Source organism: Cottoperca gobio, chromosome 14 (assembly GCF_900634415.1).
Source record: "Cottoperca gobio chromosome 14, fCotGob3.1, whole genome shotgun sequence".
NCBI classification, from domain to species: Eukaryota; Metazoa; Chordata; class Actinopteri; order Perciformes; family Bovichtidae; genus Cottoperca; species Cottoperca gobio.
Genome location: NC_041368.1, coordinates 16,341,391 through 16,365,690, shown reverse-complemented (window position 1 = coordinate 16,365,690; position 24,300 = coordinate 16,341,391). Strand labels below are relative to the sequence as shown.

Here is a 24,300-nt window from a genome sequence, read left to right as displayed (position 1 = left end):
TTTCTGGTTGCACCTCGCACAAGCACATTATGTTTGCATCAGACCCAACTGAAAGTAAATACCTTTTAGCCTGAGGACCACGTAGTGTGAGACTGAAGAGGTGAGCAGCTGCAATGCAGCAACAGATACATCAAAATAGTATCTTTGTGTACAAAAATGTGTATGCCGATCACAGCAAGAGATTCCCAAAAATAAGAAAACTGCAACACATAGGCTGATAAATGATACGGTGGCTGCTGCTCGGCTACAGTCACCTCAGAAACACAGAAAGTTCCTCCAGTGTACAGATTCAACATTGCCAGTGAAAATCCTGATTAAAGCCTGAAATGTTATCATATTTGGTGAAATTGCGATTAAACTACTTTGTGCAGAAGATCTGTGTGTGTGTGTGTGTGTGTGTGTGTGAGTGTGTGTGTGTCTGCTACCTTTTTAACCTTTGGGTATTTAACGCTGGAACTTTATGAACTTAGGTTTAGCGCCACAAACAAATACTCGGAAGGCACATCGTCGTAAAGACATAACTAATCCTGTATTTTGTGATGATGTAAATTATTGTATATATGTATTTTCTCATGTATAATTGAAGATTGTAAACTGATCTGTCTCTTGGCAGCGAGAAGATTTCTAGTGTTTACATCCCGCCAGTAGCCTGAGTGATAGCAGGCTAAAACCTGCTTTTCTGGACGAGGTTATGCTTCACATTTGGACTGCGTCTATAAATCTAGACTAAGGTATCTGATAAAAAAAAAAAAAACCTCATTGCTATAATTCAGCAACTGTGTTAAAAGTAAATAGACTTTGCTATCGCTGGGCAATATGGAAAAACATAGACATAACAACTAGAGGACTTTTTTTTTTTGATACCTTTTGCAGGAAAATCTAGTTTTATGTCAAATTGTCAAATGAATGTCCCTCAAATTGGAAGTCAGAATCGATATAGTGCCCGGCTCTTATTATTATTATGCTATAGGCCTTTCTTCTGGTTAGAGCTGCACACTCTGCACACATCAGAGAGGTTAGTGTGGGACAAAAGTTCATTTGAGAGACACAATTCTATTGCAATATGCTGACACAGGCATTTTTTTAATGAAGAATCATTCGCAATCTCAGTACATTGTGTTCTTATTCAGTTGAGTGGAGGTACACACGTACACACACACACACACACACACACACACACACACACACACACTCACACATTTGGGAACCCAAAGACTGCCACTATAAGCGAACCGAAACATAATGATCCATCTCTACATCTAAGACACTGACTGACAGTTAGCCTTTAATATATTTACTGTGCTGCGTTCAGGTCACCCTTTATTTGCCAGCCACTTATCACATTCACTCCAGCTCTGAGTGAACTAAACTGCAGCCAATACTACATTTACATGATATATAATGTATGAAGTGAAACCAGCCAACTACAACAGACACTTAGCATATCTTCCATATGAATGTTTCATATTTTAAATATTTTAATTAGTAACTAGTTTGCTCTTGGATGTGATTTCTCATCAACCTCTTGCACCCCCGGATACACTTACCAATGTGGGTACTCCAAAACCAATTATAAAACGGGGGCACTCCACTGATTTTATATGTATTTTATAAAATATATTATACAGCCTGTAAAAGTTTTATAATGTCTGAGAAAATAGCCCTGATGATGTCATGTGGAGTTTATCAGGCAGGCAGTCGAATGAAAGACACTATCAAGTTGCATTGTGGGAAGTGTAGAATCCAGGGATTTTATACTAAGAACTAAAACTCAAGATAGCTGCATCAATTTTAATCGTTTCGTTTTTTATATCTGTTTCTCCCCAAACGTTACGGGAGTATGATGCTAAATCACTGGAGTAACCCTTTAATTAGTAAGATAGCAACCGATTGATTTTAAATTATGTGTACAAAACATGGTACTGCAGTCGCCATTTATCTTCAGTAAAGCACTTTGTGACAAACCTGGGAAAGGCACGCTGCAATAAACTTTGATTTGTTACTTTTAATTAGCTATAGCAAGTTTTATTGACTGTGAAAGTTTCAATTAAAACATCGCCCACAGTGTTTCTTAGCACTGTCGAGGCTCTGCAGTAGTTTTGCTGCGCACTGGTCACTGAAACCGAACACAGACACAGGAATTCACTGGCCCGCAGTACTTACACATCAATGCATTTCAATTATAAAAGGGCCACCAGTGGTATGCAAGAAGTTGTGTACAGACTTGAAACATCATTTTGCCACAGTGTGTGGCGATATAGTATATAAATAGAAATCTCATTTGTTGTTGCCGATCCAGAAGTTCCGAATGAATCTAAAAGAATCCCAGAAGACACTTCACTGTAAACAATCGTGTTACGAGTTAGAAATATCTTAATTCTACTACCTTTTATGAATTCACAGAGCAGATAAAAGGGCGCTATTGAATTATGAGGCGAGAAATGACAGTTTGTTTACCTGCAGATGCTGCAGACGAAGCAGTGTGGGTGGTACGTCCTCCCCAGGGCAGACACCACCTCCCCAGTGATGTACAGGTCACAGCTGTCACACTGGGTCCCGTAGAGCCGCTGGTAGTCCTCTGTACAGATGTACTCGCCAGAGTGGTGGAAGAAACCCGAGTGCACCAGATCACAGCCGCACACTGGACACACACACAGAGAGAGAAAAACTAATTAGCTCACATCATTACGTACAGAGAAAAGGGTACTGTACAAAGTCTCTGTGTGGCAGGGGTGACAGAAACCCCTCGCTACAATAAAGAAAAACTCTGAGGCGCAACAAAAAAAAGGTAAAGAGGTGGCGTTAGAGAGCTGGTCAGGTATGTAGTTTGCATGCATTAAGCATTTCTTAGTAGAAGCCATTTCATGCCAATAATTAAATACATTGGTACATCAGTATGTATGATATTAAGAAACTTTAGTCGTCAGTCTGCTTTGACACAAACACCATTGTTAATCCAATAATCTGGAGGTTTCACCTTCTGCTTTGAGGGTCGTTAACAGTACACATGGCCAGTGTGTGTGTGTGTGTGTGTGTGTGTGTGTGTGTGTGTGTGTGTGTGTGTGTGTGTGTGTGTGTGTGTGTGTGTGTGTGTGTGTGGTTGAGGGGGTGGGGTTGCTGAGAGTGCAATCTGCTGTTCTTTCTGACCTTTTAAAAGGTTAATACTCTAATCTGCTTTTTAGGATTAGACCAGTAACCATCTAATCTGTTAATATGTTACAGTATGTTATATAGAGCTGCAAATATGTATTAGTGTTAGTTATTAAATTAAACACTATTTTCATAATCAAGTAATCTGTCACAGTACTTTTTAAAGAGAAAGAAAAAATCAGAATTCTCAGATTCCAGTTTCTTAAATGTGAGTATTCTTTGGTTTCTACTTTACGACAGCTAATTGAATAACTTCAAGTTGTAGATAAAACAAGACATTTGAGGACGTCATTTCAGGCTTTAGGAAACACTCATTTACATTTTGCACCATTTTCTGACATTTTATAGACCAAACTAATCGATTAATCCCAGAAATAATAGACGTATTAATCCAAAATGAAAGTAATCGTTAGTTGCAGCCCTAATGTTATGGTTGTCAGTGCATATGAGAATATATGGTATGTGTGCCTGCGTGTAAACCTCATTTTGTAAATATGTATTTGCACGAGTCCAGTGTTTACACACAATAAATACTTTTATAAGTATCTAGAGTGCTGTGTGATAGATGGATATCCGGGCGAAGAGACACGTGAGGGCTCACACTGTGTTCACTATACTGTATGTGGTGACAGCATGATGTATGGCTTTCATTTAGCAAATGCAAAGTCCTTCAGCCAAATGATTGCTTGTGGTGAAGCAGTGCCGAGGGTTACGAGGCCTCTGCTGAGCTGGTTTGTTACACAGTTTATAAAAGGAGCTATGATTCGTACCAGCTATCAGGGAGGCAGGGAGCTCGTACTGCGTTCCATTTACCTCGGAAGTCGGAAATCAGAGCTGGGAATGACGTCACACTCGAGTTGACCACGTTCCACTACAACAAATCGTTAGCTATGTTAGCCATTGTTAGCAATACCAGTTGGTAACAACGCATTACGCGATATTTTGCGCATATAAACACTGTAACAACATGTCCACAGACAGCACTGTGTGTGAGACAGAAGTGCTAAATAAACAGTATATTAATACAGATTTTAATTAGTTGATGCGCAGTGCAGCAAACTGGGATTACGAGGTCAGAGTTGGTGAGTCGGAAATTGGACTTTAGGGGACGTTTCAGTTTAAATTTCCGACAACTGGAACATTACTGTTAGCTCCTATCAGTTGTGTTTTTCAGACTTTAAAGCAGCCATCCGGGAGCCAAAACCAAGCTACACATTGTTTTTCATGCATGTCCGCAAAATGAATGGAATCACTCATGCTGTCAGTATGATGAACAGGCTCAGTTAGTGGAGCTATAAACTGCACCATAATACAACCTGGATGTATTGAAAGTTAGACATTTGAAAGGCAGCCAATGGATCAACATATCTGACAGTGAATTGAATGTCTGGTCTCTAATTAAGCTAATGGCTCTAAACCCAGTGGAGTGAATGGATCTGATCTGATCCGAGCCAGTGTGTTAAGTGGCTCATACAGAGAACGAGAGAGCCAGAGAGAGAGACTCTGCGGAGCAAGACAAGCCGTCTGGCAGCTAATGTATACGTCTATTGGAGCCAACCTTCGGACAGTCAAGCAACATTTCATTTAACTGTATTCCTTTTCAAACTTAGAGAAAAAAGTATTTCATGAAGCCCAAAGACCATGGAGTCATGTCATGGTAGCTTTCAATCCATTTAAAAAGTAATATCATGTAGATGTTAACATGGTATACTTGCTGTTCACTGCATTACATCCTCTAACTGCTGACCATAAAAAATATCATTATTGCCAAGAGCCCCATAATTGTAAACAGTACAGAGTCTAGTCAAGGCAAGTTTATTTGTAAAGCACCCCTTAAACAACAAGGCAATTCAGAGTGCTTTGCTAGAGACACACAGGGCATTAAGACAAGAGAAGAACCACAAAACAATATAAAAAAGGCTGATTTTGTAATTGTCTCAATGTGGTTCAATTTCAAACCAGTCTTTTGGTTTCTCTCCTTTTTTTACTCTGTTTTTGCTGAATTACTCCAGGAAAACCCTAACCCTAAACCCTAACCCTAAACCCTAACCCTAACCCTAACCCATACCTGTCAACCCTCCCGTTTTTCCCGTAATTATCCCATATTTCTAACCTTTCAAAAAAAAAAGGCCTAATTCAAAAAAAGTGTAAAGTGGCCTCCGGTAGAGCAGGTGGCAGTATTATGTTTAACATTAGCTGAAAAACGTTATCTGCCCGTAAACACACAGAAGAAGAAAACAGGAACAATAACACATAAGAAGACGAAAACATATGGATGAGAGTCACAGTGAACGGGAGATAGATGGAGATGCAGTTGTACCTGCCAAACAAGTTAAAACTTTATGTAAGTACCAAATGAGAGGGAGACCTTCCATTATTTAATAAAAAGCAGAGTCGGGCAAACTCGTGCTTTTTGTAAAGTGTGTCATTCAGATGTTAGCATCGCACACGGCGGAATAAGCGATGTTCACCAGCAAGAAAAATCATCCAATCACAAGCACAAGCACGAGGCACAAAACATACACTGTCAATGACTTCATGTGTGATAAGAACTGTGTCGGAGGTAAACCAAGTGACCAAAGCTGAGGGAAAGATGTCGATGCTTTGCGCTAAAAATAATGTAGCCTTCAGCTTCTTCGATGATTTCAGTCGCAGTGTAGCGGACATGTTTCCCGACTCTGACATCGCAAGGAAGTCCTCGTCGGAAAACAAAAGCCACACAACTCATCAATCATCAAATAAATTGATGATAACAACTAATAAATAAAATACATAAATCTTATTAACATGTCTGTACAAGTAATACATACTTGTACAGACATGTTATAAGATAGATAAATATAAACATGTATTTCCTGAATGTATATACCCGTCCCTTATGTGTTTACGTTTACATTGGTGGCTGAAAGCTGTTAAGTCTCCTACACAATCCTCACTGTATTTAAATTAAGTTTTCACCTGCACGACACAGATCTGAAAGTCCGTTTGCAGTATACATTTAGAAATTTGTATCGAAGGATGTTGTTTTCAAACACTATCATTCATATAGGAAAGAAAACTATGGTTCTCGAACATGGGAAACGCTGTACAGTATTATTGTTTTTCTCTGTCTCTGATATTGTGTCCCTGCTGTGGCAAAGCTGCTGTCGCACAACTTTAAAATGCCAGCCTGACCTTTATCAGTCTGCCAGAGAATAAAGCTGTTCACAGTGGAAGAGTTACAGCTAACACACAAACGCACTGCTGTATGTGCTGTACACACACACAACATATTAATACACACACGTGTATGCCACATTCATTTGTTGTTGAGTATAAAATACCCTAACCTTTTTTCCTTTTGATCCACTGGGATTACAAAAGATGGAGTTATGTGGTTTTCAGCCAACCCACATTCACATATAGATGGACTTTTCTTTCCGTTAGTCCCAGACACACACTTGAGGACGATAGCCCCCTTCTCATCTTTTCTCACTCTGCTGATAACATTCACACATTCATCACTGTCTAAATGGAAAGCCATTAAGATGTGGAGGCAAACAGGAAAGCGATGGGAGCAGTTGAGCGCTTGGACGGTCTCTGGAGGGACCTCTGGTATATTTGGATTTTCACAGAAGATCCATGCATGGACATTTACACTGGCTACGATGATTTGATATCCATTTTAATATTCAGCTGGGATATATTTGATGTGATGATTTTAACAAGCAACACCATCAAGTCATTTTCAATATAAGTTTGATGTGATTTGCTTGCCGCTGGAGAGTTTTAATGCTCATTTCACTGGTGTTCGCAACATGTTTGCAGGGAAGGCACTTTGGTTTAGACTAAAATAACTGTTGGACGGATTTCAATGAAATGTCGTGCAGATTTCCTTGAGGATTAACTGTAATAACTGATATTGACTTTTCATGTAGCGCCATAATCAGGTCAAAATGTAAAAGTGTCATTAAAGATCCCCTCCACTCAAAAATGTGTTTTTCTTATTTTCACGTCCCCTAAAATATCTGACCTTTAATATACTGACTTGTATCTGTGTTAAGTTGTTTTCAGTCCTCTACTGAAGGGGGAGGTGTCAGTGCACTCCCCTAAAACAAGCTAGATTAGATACGTAACAAATTCGAAAGAAAACAATTGATGTCGAATACGCAAACACCGACACATATCGACACCGGTAGAGAAACTTTAAACCTACAGAGCAAATGGGACTCAGTCAGTACAACCAGTGAGGAGATTGAATTTTGTGCTGATTAGCAAACGCTAGCATGCTAACATGCTAACATGCTAAATAAAGATGGTAAACATTATTCCTGATAAGAATTAGGACATACAAGTATTGTCATTGTGAGCATATTAGCATGCTGACGTTAGCATTTAGCTCAAAGCGCAGCTGTGCAAGACTCTGCTTTGCTGTCAGTGCATCTTTATTAGATGGACATTAACCTATTTCAGGTCTTACTGCTAAAACGTTGCTCCAAACAAAGATGAAAGATGAATTAGCAAAGCTCAGCAGATACGATGTAGAGGTTTTTTTTTCTTTGAGACATAAAGTAAATAGGAACGGATTCATCCCAAAATGTCCCAGGCTGTGACAGCGTTTCAACATGCACTGTGAGCAAAAAGGCATGTTTGTTATCATCCCCAAATCATACATGAAGAGCATGAGATCACAATTCCTCTCAAAACAAACCGACCTGTCAGGAATGACATCAAAAGTGTCTGAGCATAAATAATTTCATGAAGCTAAAGATTTCATTTTGCAAATGTACAGTGTATTAATAATAGAAGCAGTAAATGCCACAGCAGAGAACTCCTATAATATAAATGATGTGCCTGCTGCTGCCATACATTACTCCCTCTCTGTCACATGACATTTTAGTCTTTCAGTGACAGTCGATACAAATCTTCCCGCCGCTCCTTGAACTTGCTGACTGAAGCTCAATGTTCAAAAAGGTCAAAGACAAGTCAGTCGCCTCCATGCCAGACCCGATGACCTCACCCTGACCCCACCTGTTGCCCCAAACTCTGTTTTCCACATTTAGTCTCTTTTCTGTGTGCGGAATCAGCACTGGCCTGACGGATGAAGTTGAGAAACAGCAGAGTCCTGCACACAGTAACATGCACATTTCATTAATGCGAAATTGACATCATGGATTTGGGCGATTTCCCCCTTCACTGGGGATCATTTGCGCTGGACGGTTGATCCCCTGGCAGAAAGAGTAACATCATTTTTATGACCATCTACAACCATCTAGAGAGTCGTCCTGCCTTCAATCTGTCTCACCGTGCAGTACATCCATACTCAGTCTGTGTAGGGACCGGTATAATTTATTCTCACCAGACAGAAATAACCATCAAAAGAGATTTCAGGGGAAATAATTCAGGTCATATAATGACTGAGAAATTGCTAATTTGTTAGCCGTCATAGCGGCTCAATAAAAAGTAAACGACACCATCACTGCTGCAGTTTGGGGTTCAGTTATCACTCGACAAGTCTGAACAAGTTTTGTTCCGTTTCTCCCAGACACACACTTGAGGACGATAGGCGGGCTCTTCTCATCTTTTCTCACTCTGCTGATAACAAGTTTAAAGTCACAGGAAGGTGATGCCTCGGCCATGAACGCAGGTTAAGATGGTTCCCAAAGTGGGGGCACAGAGCGGTTGCAATAAAGCTATTGTTGATATTATGAGTTTGTTACGCTTTTTGCTTCTCAAACTGAGTGCTGTGAAGAAAAAAAAGCAATAGTATGAATCTGATGAATTTAGGAACAATAAAGAAACACGAGTGCTGTGATGCTGGCAAACGCTCAAGGTTGAGGTTAGCAAGCAAACAAGCAAAATATTCTAAAACAAACCTTGAACCTTCAGAAATTCTAGACCACAGCTTCTAACATCCCACAATGATGTTGCAAAAAGAATAGAAAGCAAGTATTCAGGGATGAACATCCAAAAGATTAACTGCTTGACTAAACTTCTTGCACGTCCATTTTGCTTATTTATGTGATTGCCATGTGATAAACAGATATTTCTGGGGGAAAAATAACTTTATATTGATTGTGATATGTTAAAGACATTATGTGGAGTTTTCTTTCCATGTTTAATTTTAGCAAAAAGTGAAAGATCCTTCTAAGTTTCCACTATGGACCCAGAAGAAGGGAACGTTGGAGGAGGCTTGTAGAGAAAGCAAACAGAAGATACATTTTAGGTCACAAATAAATAAAATAAATGCAAATCATTCAATAAATAAAATCATGCTTAATGCATTTTCTTTCTCCTCCCCTTCCTCACTCGCTCCATGAGTTTGTATTCGCCACCACCCTCCCACTTCCCCTCCCTTCTGCTCATCAGGGGGGAAGGTTCAGCTGCAGTTCATCGGAGGAACTGAAGTATTTAAATATGTTTATTTTACATCTGTTAACAGTGATTTGTAGCCTATTACATTGAAGTGCTTCAGGACACACATGCACACAAACACACACAATTGGCAGAGAGACAACAGATAATGATTTCTTTGCTTATTGCCAGCGGCGCAAGCAAAGGGTCTGGGGAATGAACTTTTTTTTTTTAAAGGGACATAAATGAAGATGGATGCTAGAAACAAGAACTCCTGGAGGCTTGATGCACATGTTGACTGTCTCATCTTTCTGATTTAGCTTCCAGATACGCAAGCAAACATACAAGCGTGCACAGAAACACACCAGCCCTGTGCACATGCTCAGACAAGGACACACACAAAGGAGCTGCTGCACAGCTGAGCTGATACAGCGGTTCATTCTTCACAGTTTGTCCTTGAAGTCTCTTCTGAAGAAACAGCCATCCGTGACTGTCTGCACGGCTGAGAGTACACTACTGATAAAATACACTGCTCCTGGTTTGTTTCACCACTGAAACACACATTTGTTTCAAACCAAAGTGGGTCAGGCTTTGCAGTAAGCTTTACTAGGTAATAAGAATCATACAACTCTGTTTTATATTCTGCTGAGAAGGTGAAGACCCTGCAGTTGTACAATCCATCCAAATACATTAAGTGTGCACCTGTACACCACCTTCAAGGAGAGACTCTTTAACTGACAATTATCCCACGAAAGAATCCGACTACTTGGGGTATTTGTCTTTTTTTTCCCTGTAATTACTGAGTTCATTCTTTACAAAAGGAGACGCTGTCAGGTCACAGATGATGTACAGGGTTCAATGTTCTGGTGCAAAAGAGGAGAGGATTATTTTAGACACAAGGCTAAGACGAGACGAGACGAGACGAGAAGAAAAGAGAAGAAAGCCAAGATGGGAGTCAAGGGAGAGATTAGTGGAAAAGGGAAAAGAGAAGGCATCATATGCGAGGAGAAAGGGAAGCAGAGAGCAAAGTGAAGGGATGAGGATGTGGAGGAAGAGACGAGGGGACCCAGGGGAGGTATCAATGAGGCTATCGATCTGCCCGTCCAGCGCACGTCTGCCGTCCTGTCACTGTCTTCCCTCATCTATTCGCATCATCAACATGGGATGGATTTCCTCCGCATTTGCATTAGTGTGATCAGGATGGACGGACAGATCAGAGAGGAGAGGGGGAAGAAGAAAAGGGGAAAGTCTAACCAGTCTACAGTGTAACTGATGGAGTGGTCTGTATAAATACTGCAAGCATGTGAGACAATATGGATTTCTTTTTTTTTGTTTTACATCGTTTGAATTTGTCTGTGAAATTGAGGAGTTACGCCTGATTATTTGCTGGCATCATTCGCTTTAAAGAGATTTTATGAGAGCACAAATATATTATTTGCAGAGTTCAGAGATCAGCCTTGAAAATGTCATTCATTGCATTCTGCGATGGTGAGACGATAAAGTTGTCCACTCTACCAACAAAGACTTTGCCGTATCATTTCTCAACTGATTTGACAGATTGTTGACCGTATCATGATACATATATCAATATTGAGATATAACATTACATATGCAGTGATTCTATCCACATCGCTCATCCCTGAAGGAAACCACTTTTTTTACTTCACAAATTACACATTTCTATGAAATCCACAAGGGCCTGAATCAAGAGGGTTTAAAACATTAAACTTTAGTTTAACGTGAAGCTAAAGCATGTCTCAATATCCAAAAACATTTACACTATGACTGTTTGTCTCACATTTAACGACGATCCATCCGAGTCGTTGAGTCATTTCACTCAAAACCACAAATGTAAACCGAAACCAAAGTCAGTAGGATTCATCCTCTGGGGACCTTGAATGTCCGTACAAAATGTTATGGAAATCCATCCCATAGTTGTTGAGATGTTTCAAGTGGACCGAAGTGGTGGACCAACCAATTGACTTAAAGCAGCCTTATAGTTAACATTGAATAGCAAACACACCAAGGTCTTCAAACACACCTAAGACATGTTTTATTGACATCATGACAACAAAGTGTATGTGTTAAAGGAGAGTAATGATACGCACATCACGTACGGCTATCAGAAAGTATCAGATATAGCTTCTACCCTACGCTAAAACAGGATATACTATAATTAATTTAAGCAATACCCAATAACAGGCAACATACAGGCGGCTTGCTGTCTCGTCTATCTCACTCCGCTCATCTGTTTCTATTTCTCATTTATTCCAAATCTCCTCTCCTCTCTCTCCAAATACAATCTCTCTTTAATCCCAAATAGCCACACTAACATGAGATTACACTGTTAACCAAACAAAGACGCATTGTAACTCTCTGACATTCACGGCTACACACAAAGCATGAGAGACAAGAGAGCGACACAGCGGGGGAGGAACGAAAAGGAAAAAATAAGACGCCTGTGTACTAAAAGCTGACGATTTCATTCTTGCCCACTTCATCAGCTGATGTCTACTCAGGTCCATTAGCTAAAAGTCATTAAGCTTACTTTGCAAGATCAATTGTCCATAATAATAAATACTTTGATATCAAAGAGAAAGAGCACTTCCATCAATAAGTCTAGCTTGTGTCCCATCAGAAGGAATGAGTGCAGTCAATTAGACAAGCAATTATTCGACCAAACAAACAATCAAAAGCTGTTATTTCAGCTCAGGTTATTTTTAAGATCTGCAATGATGCATGATATAAAAGAAAAAGAAAACCCTGTTCTTTCTGGTGCTTTGTGACTGAGTGCATTCAGGCGATGTTACTGGCAGATCAAACAGAGCCAACAGTGTTGTCTTGCAGCACGCTTTGGGACTGTGTGGGTCCTGGCCGGTGAAAGAAGGTTAGCTGGTTGGAGTCTGACTACGGGCTGAAAACCTGCTGACTGCACTGCCAAGCCAGCTGCTGACTCCAGACCTCTATTTGTGCGTTCTGTCCCACCTGCTCACCGGTGGAGCTCAAACATGCAAAGACACACAAATACTCATATATACACACACACACACACACACACACACACAGCACACACACACACACACACACACACATACACACACGGACACACACGCTAAGCTAATCGGCTGCTGGCTCTAGCGTTGTATTTAGCGTAGTGGTATGAATTATCTCATCTAACTCTCGGCAAGGAAGCCAATATGTGTATTTTTTCCAAAATATTTAACTATTCCTTTACAGATAGAGTCAGCGGGGATAATTCTCTGTGACTTAATGGAACCATTAATGTTTTCAAGTATGTTAACAATAAGATGAAAAAGCAGGAGGACTGAGGAACACATTGTCTCTTGAGCAATCAGATTGCATATCCATCTCTGGTTTTCTTGGTTGTATTTATAGGTTACTACCAGCCTTTTTGCTATCTGATCTGCCCTAAATGCATGAAGCATCGGGTGTAAGTAGCATAATAACCTCACTCATTCCAGCCTCTTTTTCTTATTCTTTAGAGATGTGCACTGATCCCCAGTGGACTTCCGTAATTGCGCTACAGTGGCTGCTGGGATACTTAGGAAAAACTTCTATAATGTTTAAAAGATCAAAGATGTCCGCACCTCCGGTTCACTGTGGAGATATCACATGTCACCTTGAGTCTCGGGTGACGGTGCCGTCCAATGACTGAATGTATTTCTTTTATAAAACAGTTTGTGATGGACTTTGATCTCGGTGGAGTCATAGTTCCGTTTCTATTTCAGTGAAGCTATAATTGATTCAATTGCGCCGGTTCCTTCTTGTCTGAGTACGGGTAATTATTTAATATTTAATTATGCAAATTGATGGGGGTGGAAAGACAGAAAGATAAATGAATATGAAACATTGTGTGTGTGTGTGTGTGTGTGTGTGTGTGTGTGTGTGTGTGTGTGTGTGTGTGTGTGTGTGTGGAGAATGGGAGCGGATGTGTGTGCACGTGAGGAGGTGTTAATGAATATACGGAAGCATGTTTGTGTGTGTGTGGGTGTGTGGCGGCTTTTTTTACCTTGGCAGGTGAAGCAGTGAACATGGAAGTGTGTGTTTTTGACACGCACCACCTCCCCACGACACACCTCCCCACAGCGCTCACACACGATGGCCGAATTTCCGCGGCTGGAGAGAGGAGAGCTGCTGTTGTTGTTTCCTCCATAAAGACCTGACTGGTACTGAACTGGGGAGAGGAGAGGATCAAAGACATGTCACGTATTGTCATTTTTGAAGGCCTTCCTGTCGTCTTTCTTTCAACTGAATTCAAACCTCTGATCAAAGTGATAACAAACGTGGAATGCCTGCCACAAAAAAGATAAAGGATCGGATGCATATTTGTTTTTCTCGGTGTCTTGTTACAGGAACATGTGACAGCTCAACACAAGCTTTAATGTGTAATGGTATAATGAATTAGAAAACAGCTGCTCAGGTTTGTCTTCTTTATAACTAGAAACAAAAAAGTTGACTAATTCTCAAACATCAGTACCCATGACCTTTACACACACACACACACACACACACACACACACACACACACACACACACACACACACACACACACACACACACACACAAGGTTTAGAGGAGACAAAGAAGACTTAGCGATTGACTTTGTAACTAACTAGTAGTGGCTTGCTACTCTGCCAGGGAGATCAGCCAGACTTATTCATTACAAGGCTTAAGAAAGAGACAGGTGTAGAAAAAGAAACACACTAACTGGCTGCGACATCTCAAACTGCTGGTGTCCTTATAGTATAGTAGTCAGACAATATTCAGTTACTTATATACTGTACACTACAAGTGTGTACTATTGCTGCAATGGAAAATATTTGCTATTATAACTATTACACATTTACATTGACGTAGTACACTGTGCATTTTTAGGACTTATTTATGTTTATACTTATGGCAATCAGAGACGACAGCATACTAAGAATTGCATTGTATGTTGCAACTTGTGCACATGACAATAAAGTTTTGAATTTTGAATCTCTTTCATCCTCACTTATGAAACTGGTCAAATCCCTTTTATAGAAATAAATAATTTCTTCACACTGTCCGAAACACACACACACACACACACACACACACACACACACACACACACACACACACACACACACACACTTCTGTGTGTGTCATGGTAGGACAGTAATTATTAATTCCACTGACTGACAGCATATTTGATCAATATTGATTTTGATTTCCTGTGACAATCAACTGACCTCTAACCGGTGTGCAACAATCTAATCAATTTTACTGTATACTGCTCAGTTCAATCACATTACAGTTAATGCTGCTGCCTCCCTGAGTATTATGCAATCAGATGACAACATCAGCCCAACATGTGGGCAGGTTAAGCTGAGAGGGACAGAGAGACTTTGGGTTCTATAAATGTTTTCAGGAGAGAAAAAAAGGTAAAACTGGGACACAAATGTTTCCTAACAAATTGTATCATCATTGACAATGTGTGTGTGTGTGTGTGTGTGTGTGTGTGTGTGTGTGTGTGTGTGTGTGTGTGTGTGTGTGTGTGTGTGTGTGTGTACCAAAAAAGCTGGCATTGGCTCTGTAGCCAGATGGCAGGACAGGGACTGGAACAACAGACATAGAAAGCCACCTGTGTGTGTTTGTGTGTGTGTTGTGTGTGTGTGTGTGTGTGTGTGTGTGTGTGTGTGTGTGTGTGTGTGTGTGTGTGTGTGTGTGTGTGTGTGTGTATGTGCAAGAGAGAGAGAAAGCCTTAATGTGTTATTTTTGTGTGTGTTTGCTATTATTAGTAGGTTTGTTCTAATTTATGAAATTGATGAAGGTGGCACAATGTGTACTAAATGTGCCTCAATGTATGTGTGTGTGTGTGTGTGTGTGTGTGTGTGTGTGTGTGTGTGTGTGTGTGTGCGTGTGCGTGTGCGTGTGTTTTTTTGTGTGTGTGGATAGGTTGTATACTGCTTCACAAATCTCTTTAGTCGTAACCCTTAAGATCTATTTTGCAACCCCATGGAGATGTCTGACCACCATGTTGGGCATATCTGCCTGAAGTCAGTCAAAGTATTTTCCGGTTTTATTGACGTCAGGTACAACTTTCCAATCATTTGCATGAAAAAAGCAAATATTAGAGGAACATCTAAAAGATTATCCTTAAAACCACTGCTGTTAAGAACAAGGTATCAAACAAAGGTCTTGCTGACCTTATCGTGCTACAGAAGGTCAGACAAAACATCTTTGACACTATGGATTGAATTTCCATTAAAGAAAGTGAAATATAATGTCCCCTCTATTTCTCCCTCGAGTGGCTTCAAAGTCTGCACTGTTTGACAGCAACACATATGTATTCTGACCTTTGACCTTGTGGATAAACAGCTTGGATAAAAACACAATAAAGTCTCCCATAGTGTGAACCAAACCAGTCAGCCAAAAAGATAATCCTCCTCTTTTCTGAGGGAGATTTTTGGGGTTACAGTCGCTCAGCCTGGGCCCCTCTGCTGCACTGACACGGTCCTATTTGTATCAGAGTGGAGCCGCGGCGGAGCCCTTATAAGGGTTAATATCTCCCTCAGGTGAGATGTATAAAACTGAATGGCTGCTCAGACATGTGAGTAGCTGCTTGATGTTCTTTTACTGGAAAGTGTTGTGTCATGTCTGCAGAGACGCTTTGTTTTTTATTTTGGGAAAACAGATTTGGAGATTTAGTGGTTTCATATTAATAAAAAACCTGCTTTATGTGTTTCTATGTTTAGATATTGGGACATTTTAATATGTGCCTGGCGCAGTGATGACCAAATATGTGCTGCTTTCTCTCCCAGCTATCAAACAAAAAACAGTGGGGTTCCTAACTTCCCTACAAAATATCTAAGTAGCTGTCACAGGCTCTTCTGACTGTCTTATTTGACTACCATTGATTGTATGAAGTACTGATTCCTCCCACAAAACAAAATGCTGGAGGTGTAATTTTACAAATGCATTAAATAAAACAATGGATGACTGTGGGAATTTCTCCAGTGGAGTAATCCCTGGTTGTTATCGGAACCACATAAATCTATGCCAATCATCACAGACTGACAATGACGCAAATACTGATGAATGCAATCAGATCTCAATACACAATATCAGCCTGCCTTTAACCTTCATTGACAGAGAGCCGGCTAATGGCATGATGAAATGCAATGTCCAAAAGTGAGTCACTGATCAATAACCTCAATGAAGGGCTGTTTATGTCTACTTCAGGTTAAACTCTCCCAGGACACACTATGTTAAAGATTGAGCAGAGACAAACTCACATGAAGACACACGTAGCCTACACGTGTGCACCTTAAACTCACCAGCACACACACACTTACATACATGACACACACACACTGCTTACCATTTGTCGGTCCACTCATGATGTGAAGTGTGAATGATCCTCAGAGTCTGTATCTGTCAGTTCAATTAAGCTTCCAGCAGCAGGACAAAAGCTCCAAATATGACCAAGCACTCCAGTCAACTCTCTCTGTCTCTGGCCGACTTAAATGTCTCCCTCTCTCTCTGCGTCTGCGTCTGGTGAGGGCTTTCCCTGCTCCTCCCGGCAAGCGGATTACACTGCCAGCCAGGCTGCAGACTGCTGAACCTCTCCACCCTGCGTAAAGGCAGCCGGTTGAGGAATTAAATCGAAACTGACTGTTCAGTCCTCCTCCTCCTCCTCCTCCTCGCGCCTTCAGCCTCCTCCTCACTAACCCAACAAACCCCAGCGGTCGTCTGGTCCGGTGCAGAGGCGTCCATACCTCCCTGGACAGTCAGTGCACTCCGGTGGGGAAAGCTGAAATGCTGGGTGGTGAGTTTCTGAAGGTGTTCCACAGATTCGGAGCTGTCAGAGCTGTCTTTCAACCGGGCAGGACGAGCTCCTCTCACGGTGCGAGAGCGCCGCATAGCGTCTGTGCTCCAAACTACCGGTGAAAACAACCAGCCGAACCTGAACGTAGCCCATTTCTATGGTTATGTTGCAACCCCAAAGTGATGTAGTGGAGAGGGCGTGGCATAGAAATAGATAGAGACCATGGGTCTTCTTCATCAGGGGGTCCCGGACCCTTGAGGTCCCGGAGCTTGGCCAGAAAATGATTGTTCGACAATTTTTTATTTATTTAAACTATTTGGGAAAATACACTTTACCATAACATGAACAAGGTTTTATGAACAAAAAACAACCCATTTAATTTACACAACATCGATGATAGTCTATTACCATGAAATCTTTGCTAAATCGCTGTGGCACCTATCCATAGCAGCAAACTAATTGGTTTTATTGCCATATATAGAAGCTTAAATGTAACTTCAGGGACAGCCCTGAACCATACAACCCTGAGTATAAATACAACCATAATACTAAATAAATTACCCCAAAAGAAAGGTTACAATATGACACCTAATTCCCTATCAACGCAAAGAACAGGAGAAAAGGACATGTAACAAAAATGGCAGCTAATTCCTACAAGGCTTCCTATAAAGGGGACAAAGCAGGCAGTAAAAGTTGCTTTCACGTTCAGCTCCTCTGCATTTTTAATAACCACCAAACGGACTGTGATTGGCTGTGGGTCCCAGATTCACCAGCCAACACATTTTATCACATTCACCTATGGGGGATGTATAAGGCTCCATATGTGGGTTAATTGCTACTCACTCTCTGCTGGGATTTTAGACAAGCCGTGTTTATAATTTAGTATTTTGTCGGTCCTTTGTGGTATCAATGTAATAGTCCTGTAATATTCCAAACAGCAAAGTGTGTCGTTGGCTCTCAATAGTCGCTAAATGGTGGCCTGAAGGGGAACTTTAATCATATATGGTATTTTTATGTCATAGCGTGTCACTTTAATAATCAGATAATAATCAAATAACAAAAAAATAAACATTTAAAACACGACTCCAAGACTAGCAATCAACATTGATGGTGCTCATTTAAAACAAATTCATCAAAAACATTAACAAACATTATTACGATTCTAAAAACAGATGTTTCCGTCTGCTTAATTAATACTGGAGTTATACTGTAGATAGGCCTAGATCAGTCTTTCTCAAAGAGTGGTCCGCGGACCACTGGTGGTCCGTGAGCGACCGCTAGTGGTCCGTGAGTATATTGGTAAAATGTCACATTTGAAATTAATATATTATAAGTTTAAACTGTTTCTCAAACTGTTTTAAAATGACTAGTATCTACTAGAGTGTAGCATAGATGTAGCTACGTAGGTTTGTTTTATGATCTTACGTCATGAATGATCTGCGCGGTCAATTTGACAAGATGGATCAATGGCTAAAGACAGGGTCAGTTAAAATAAAATAAAATAAAAAATGTGACGCAACAGTGAATGTGCATCGTCCTGATGCAGGTGATTCAGCAGCTACAACAAGTGGTTCAGCCGCAGTTTTATAAGTGGTTTTGTGTGCGTTACTGAGTCCCAGGAGAGCGGTTCACCGTCCAACCACCACCCGGCTGAAAGCTGTGAAACTCGGCTTGAAAGCGGAAAATCCAGCGCTAAAGTGAAGAGAACATATCACAGCGACTACATCACATTTGGATATGGAACCCGCCAAACTCAAACAACATTTTGAGAGTAAACACAAGGATTACATTGGGAAACGTGATGAATTTAAGAAACACATGACGAAGGCATTTACTGTTTAAATCGCATATGAACAAAATGCTTGTAGAATCCGTAGTTGTATTTGTATTTTTGATTTAATGTGTGAACGAGCGATATAGAGAAGGTCACATAAAGCTCATTATTAGGCTGTCATTTGTAATATATTGATGGAGTGGTAAGCAGGCCTATTGCTTTTGGATATTTGGGGAGTTAGGTGGTCCGTGAGTGTTTTTTTATTGGTTAAGTGGTCCTTGGTCTGAAAATGTTTGAGAAACACTGGCTTAAATGGACAGGTGGACAAGTAGAAGACTGAATAGACCAAAGTTAAGCAAAGTCAGCCACAGATTTCTGTAGCTACAAAGAAACACCATAAGGTGGCAGTACAAGTTAGGACAACATCCATGGTAACACTGCACTGAAGGTTGTGGAGCTGTTTTACTGTTTCCTATTCCTGAAATGTCAAAATAGGAACCAGATAAGGAAACTTGAATTACTCGAAACTGTCCATTCAAACTGTATCAGATGCATTCTGGGTAATGTAGTGGTGTCACTGGAACGCCAATATATTGGAATATTTTAATTCAACAGTCAGCACTCTGATGAATGCAATCAATGATATGATGTACATTTTATACATACATATACATACATGATACACATATACATACATGATATACATATACATACATGATATACATATATATACATGATATACATATACATACATGATATACATATACATACATGATATACATATATATACATGATATACATATACATACATGATATACATATACATACATGATATACATATACATACATGATACACATATACATACATGATATACATATACATACATGATACACATATACATACATGATATACATATATATACATGATATACATATACATACATTATATACATATACATACATGATATACATATACATACATGATACACATATACATACATGATATACATATACATACATGATACACATATACATACATGATACACATATACATACATGATATACATATATATACATGATATACATATACATACATGATATACATATACATACATGATATACATATACATACATGATATACATATACATACATGATGTACATGATTTATTTTTGTCTTCCTTTTTGTTTAATTCTGCTATTTTATACTATTTTTAATGCTACTTCGCACTCATTTACATCAACACTGTGATTATTGTACTGTAAATGCTCTGTCTAATCTTGTACTATGTTTTTGCTGTGAAGCACTTTGGGCTGCAATTCTTGTATGAAAGGTGCTACACAAGTAAAGCTTATATTAATAGTATTATTAAAAAGATATTGCCGTTTGAAAACTAATTTGAGATGTGTCCTCTCTAGGATACCACAGCCCTCCAACACAAACACATGTTTATACAGTTACCTTTCAGTCTGTCCTGCTCAAGTCCCTGTAATTAAAAACAATGTGCAGGAAACTGTACAAACCACTGACACTTCCTAAAACCTCCTGCTGATGTTTCTGCACAAGGAAGGGAAAGGTTTAAGGTTTTAAAATTAAAATAATGTTAATTTATGATAATGACTAATAAAGTTGCGGAATATTTTTGAGCAGAATCTGTCAAACTGCAGTTTATTCAACACAAGTCTGTAATGTGTGTATTTTATTGTAAACATCAGCTACAGTAGAGGTTTGATTCCCTCAGGAAGATCCCAGCCTCTCATATGTGCTTTTACAATCACAGAGTCAAGAGTTCAGGTCTTGCCTTCAATTGGAAGTTGACTGAGGAAAGAAAAACAATATGTCACCGGTAGTATCACATTCGGTTTGTGCCTGTGGGACCTTCAGGTGTGATTAATGACCTATTGTCAAGTGATTAAGTTTGCCTAGTGAAAAGCATTTGGGACACAATGGGAAGTTCCTCCAAAGGAACAGTATCTGGCAACTGCACTGTGTGTTATACTAAAGTGTGTGTGCGCGCGTGTGTGTGTGTGTGTGTGTGTGTGTGTGTGTGTGTGTGTGTGTGTGTGTGTGCGTGTGTGTGTGTGTGTGTGTGTGCGTGTGTGTGAGCATAGGCAATTATTTGAATCAGCATTTGTTTTTGCAGTGCAGAAATTGTTGTTTCAAAATGAGTTTTAAATATTCCCCAAAACTGCAGCCATCTTTTCTGTGAATAAGAAATTGAGTTTCTACAATTTAAAAGCTATCGTGTTATAGTATTTCCGTTGTATTATATTCTAAAAGAGGAAATACGAATTACAGAGGATGTCTGTTTGTCTGTAAAAGATGAAGCGATATTGCTGCTCAGACCAGATGCATCTGATGGGGAAGTTGAGATAATAAATAATAAAATAATAGCAGAAACCTCAAACTGCATTTTATCTGACAGTGCTTCAGGGGAAAAAAGGAAAGATAAATACGATTTGAGAATTTAATAAAACTATAAATGTCAGAGATTCATTTTTCACATGAAGTTTGAGAGGCTATAAACTGTATCTGGGAGCCTCCACTTGTCACTAAGTCACATTTCATGACATGCGCTGCTACGTAACATGTTGCAATAACCAGCACAAATAAAGTATGGCTCTATCATGAAGAGGGCGCTGCTGTTCCAGTGCAAACGGGTTAATATTTGTGTTTGCACGTACAGTAAAAGAGCTTATTGAGAGGTGAAGAGGCAGACAGAAAAAGGAAAAGACACACACACATGTGGTGAATGAGAGGGAAGTTAGTGGTCACATCCTCTTGGACAGGAAGTAAAAGGCTTTATAGGAAATGTGGCACAACACCAGCCTATAAATACCACTGCAGCGAGATCGAAAGATAAATATCTGGCTCTTTATCTGCTAAATGCTCCATCTGTCACCGCTAACTTTGACTGTGTGCCGTTTGGTGGTGGACAGGTAGCGTACAGAGGGTGTTTATGTTTTTTTTGCTGAAAGACATTGCGGATAAGGGCGGTGAACCAAAACAATGTGGTTGCACAGCAAGAGGGTGTGTCGGTGTGTGTGTGTGTGTTTATCTTAGTATAATCACTGATCGACCTCCACTTCCCATGATTAAGGGGTCAAAAGTGGATTCTTTATATGTCAGGGTCCTGTTCTTTAGAGCTGGATTTATTGTTGTTAAATCAGAATGTAGAGGTCAAAGGTCACAGTACACACCCCGAAAACTAAAGATTTATAACTGCAGGAGATAACAGTAAAGGCTGAAAAATCTAAAGATATTCATGCTCTTTCTCTAAATATTTAGATAAACCACACCTCGCTTTGTCTGAAAACACGTCACATAAAAAGACATTCTTCTTACGGTGCTTTGAAGCTTCATCGTTCCCACAAAATGTCCTGGTGAAATCACCTCAGTGTGAGTTTAACTCCGTATCAGATGGTGATTATCGTAAACCGTCATTCAGCTAAGTCACATATTGTTGTGTGTTTTTCCACAACACTGATGGTGTCATCTTTCACATTGGAAGACACAAAATTTTTCTCAGTCAGCCAATTTGACTGTGATAACAATGTGAGGATTACACACGACCTTTATGTGCAAAGAATCAGGACAGACTGAGAGCTGTAATTCTTACAACTCCAAATTCTGTGTTGAAACACATCAGTATTATGTCACCAAATGTGCTGTTGTAGTAGATTAGAGAACCTCAACATCCCTCTTGGCTGACTGCTGCTTCTCTATCTCATATCGCTCAAACCTGGGCGTGGAGATAGTTTGTTTCACAGCTTTGGTTCGAATCCAAAGTAGTTGAATCAGCTGTGTTTGGACAGACGGGAATCCTGTGAGCCTTCATGGAAACAGTAAAATAGCAAGATAGTACTGTATCTTAGTGAATGGTTCTTGTATAAATATGTTTGTTAGGTACAATCAGTTGATCTTAAAGATTATTACAATAGACAAATGAAATCTTGGATTGTTCCAGCATTGAAGCTGTAATAGCGGAACCAAACTATGAAAGCAAATGATTTAACACCATGATACTTGACACTTTAATATCTTAAATAGGTAACATTAAAGGAATAATTACAATTTAGAAGATTTTCCTATTTATAAGTTTTAGAGCTGGAACAATTTGTCAATTTGTCAATTTGATTTGATTGTTTTGATAATCAATTAATCGTTGAAGTAATATATCAAACAAAAACATCAAACATTCTCTGTTTCCAGTGTTTCTAACGGGAGAATTTGCTACTATTCTCTGTTTTATGTTATTATAAATTCAATATATTTGGGTTTTGGACTGTTGGTCCAACAAAATAAGACATTTGTCCCCCGAAGGAATTGATACGCAGAAACCATATAATCTAAGTGTTGTATGCTTACATGAAACCGTTTCATCTGACTTCAAGGCAATTATCTCAAAAGTGAGAAAATAATAACTTGTAGAAGCTAACACGAAAAGAAATTATGAGATTTTTTTACAAGCTGTGTGCCATAAACTGGCAATTATGTGTATATTGGTAAAAATATTCCTCTCAGTTACTGTAAAGCATGTGAGAGCAGCTCTGTAGGATGGCTGCCTAGGTCTAATAAAGTCTAATAAAATGACATGGTATCTCAGCTTAGGCTTTTTAATGAGAAACCTACATTAAAAACTGGGGATGTGGAGTCAGACAGACGTGGACATTTACCACACCGGGAGGGTCGAAGGGAAGATGCTGTTTAGTAGCATTATAAGGACATTTAGGATGTCCAGCCTGAATAATACGAGAGGATAAAACGTCAGAATATCTCAGCTCTGCTTTGACCATTTTGTTGCCAACTTTATGAAACTGCTTTCCACAGGAAGTGAACATGATGAGTGATGAGAATATGTGCATTTCTTCAGCTGAAATCCTCCTAGGCGTAAACATCCGCTATATCAGATGCTTTAAAATCTATAAACTTCAGACCATCATGAAAGATTAGAGAACACTTGATGCATCGGCTGATCCCGAAGAGGTGAACACAGCTGAGAATTGTTCGCAAATGGTATTTCAAAGGGGATGACAAATGACACAAGTGTGAAAAAGTCATACGGGTAGAAGGGCAGGGTGAGCTAGAAAAGTAAGGACAGTTGAAAGATGAGCAGCAGAGTAGGAGTGTTACCCTTCGGGGAAACAACCAAAGAAAGGAAGCAGAAAGAGTGATGAGAGAGGAGGTGGAGAGAGAGTTATGAACGAGACGGGAGAGGAGATAAAAGA

The 24,300-nt window shown here is 39.7% G+C and overlaps 1 protein-coding gene across 6 annotated transcripts in view; it reads right to left on the bottom strand.

Annotated features, from left to right (window-relative positions):
* Positions 1-17,155, bottom strand: part of LOC115019214 (actin-binding LIM protein 3-like) — a 44,208-nt gene extending 27,053 nt beyond the window's left edge. For 4 of the 6 annotated variants that reach the window (XM_029448661.1, XM_029448656.1, XM_029448658.1 and 1 more), the window contains exons 1-3: positions 16,853-17,155; positions 13,514-13,678; positions 2,458-2,641 (exon numbers count right to left, since the gene is read on the bottom strand). In XM_029448661.1, coding sequence (XP_029304521.1) covers positions 2,458-2,641; positions 13,514-13,678; positions 16,853-16,871 — 368 coding nt within the window. In that variant the 5' untranslated portion in view covers positions 16,872-17,155. The remainder of the gene's footprint in view (positions 1-2,457; positions 2,642-13,513; positions 13,679-16,852) is intronic. The other 2 variants (XM_029448657.1, XM_029448659.1) reach the window with 2 other exon arrangements.
* Positions 17,156-24,300: the final 7,145 nt, after the last annotated feature.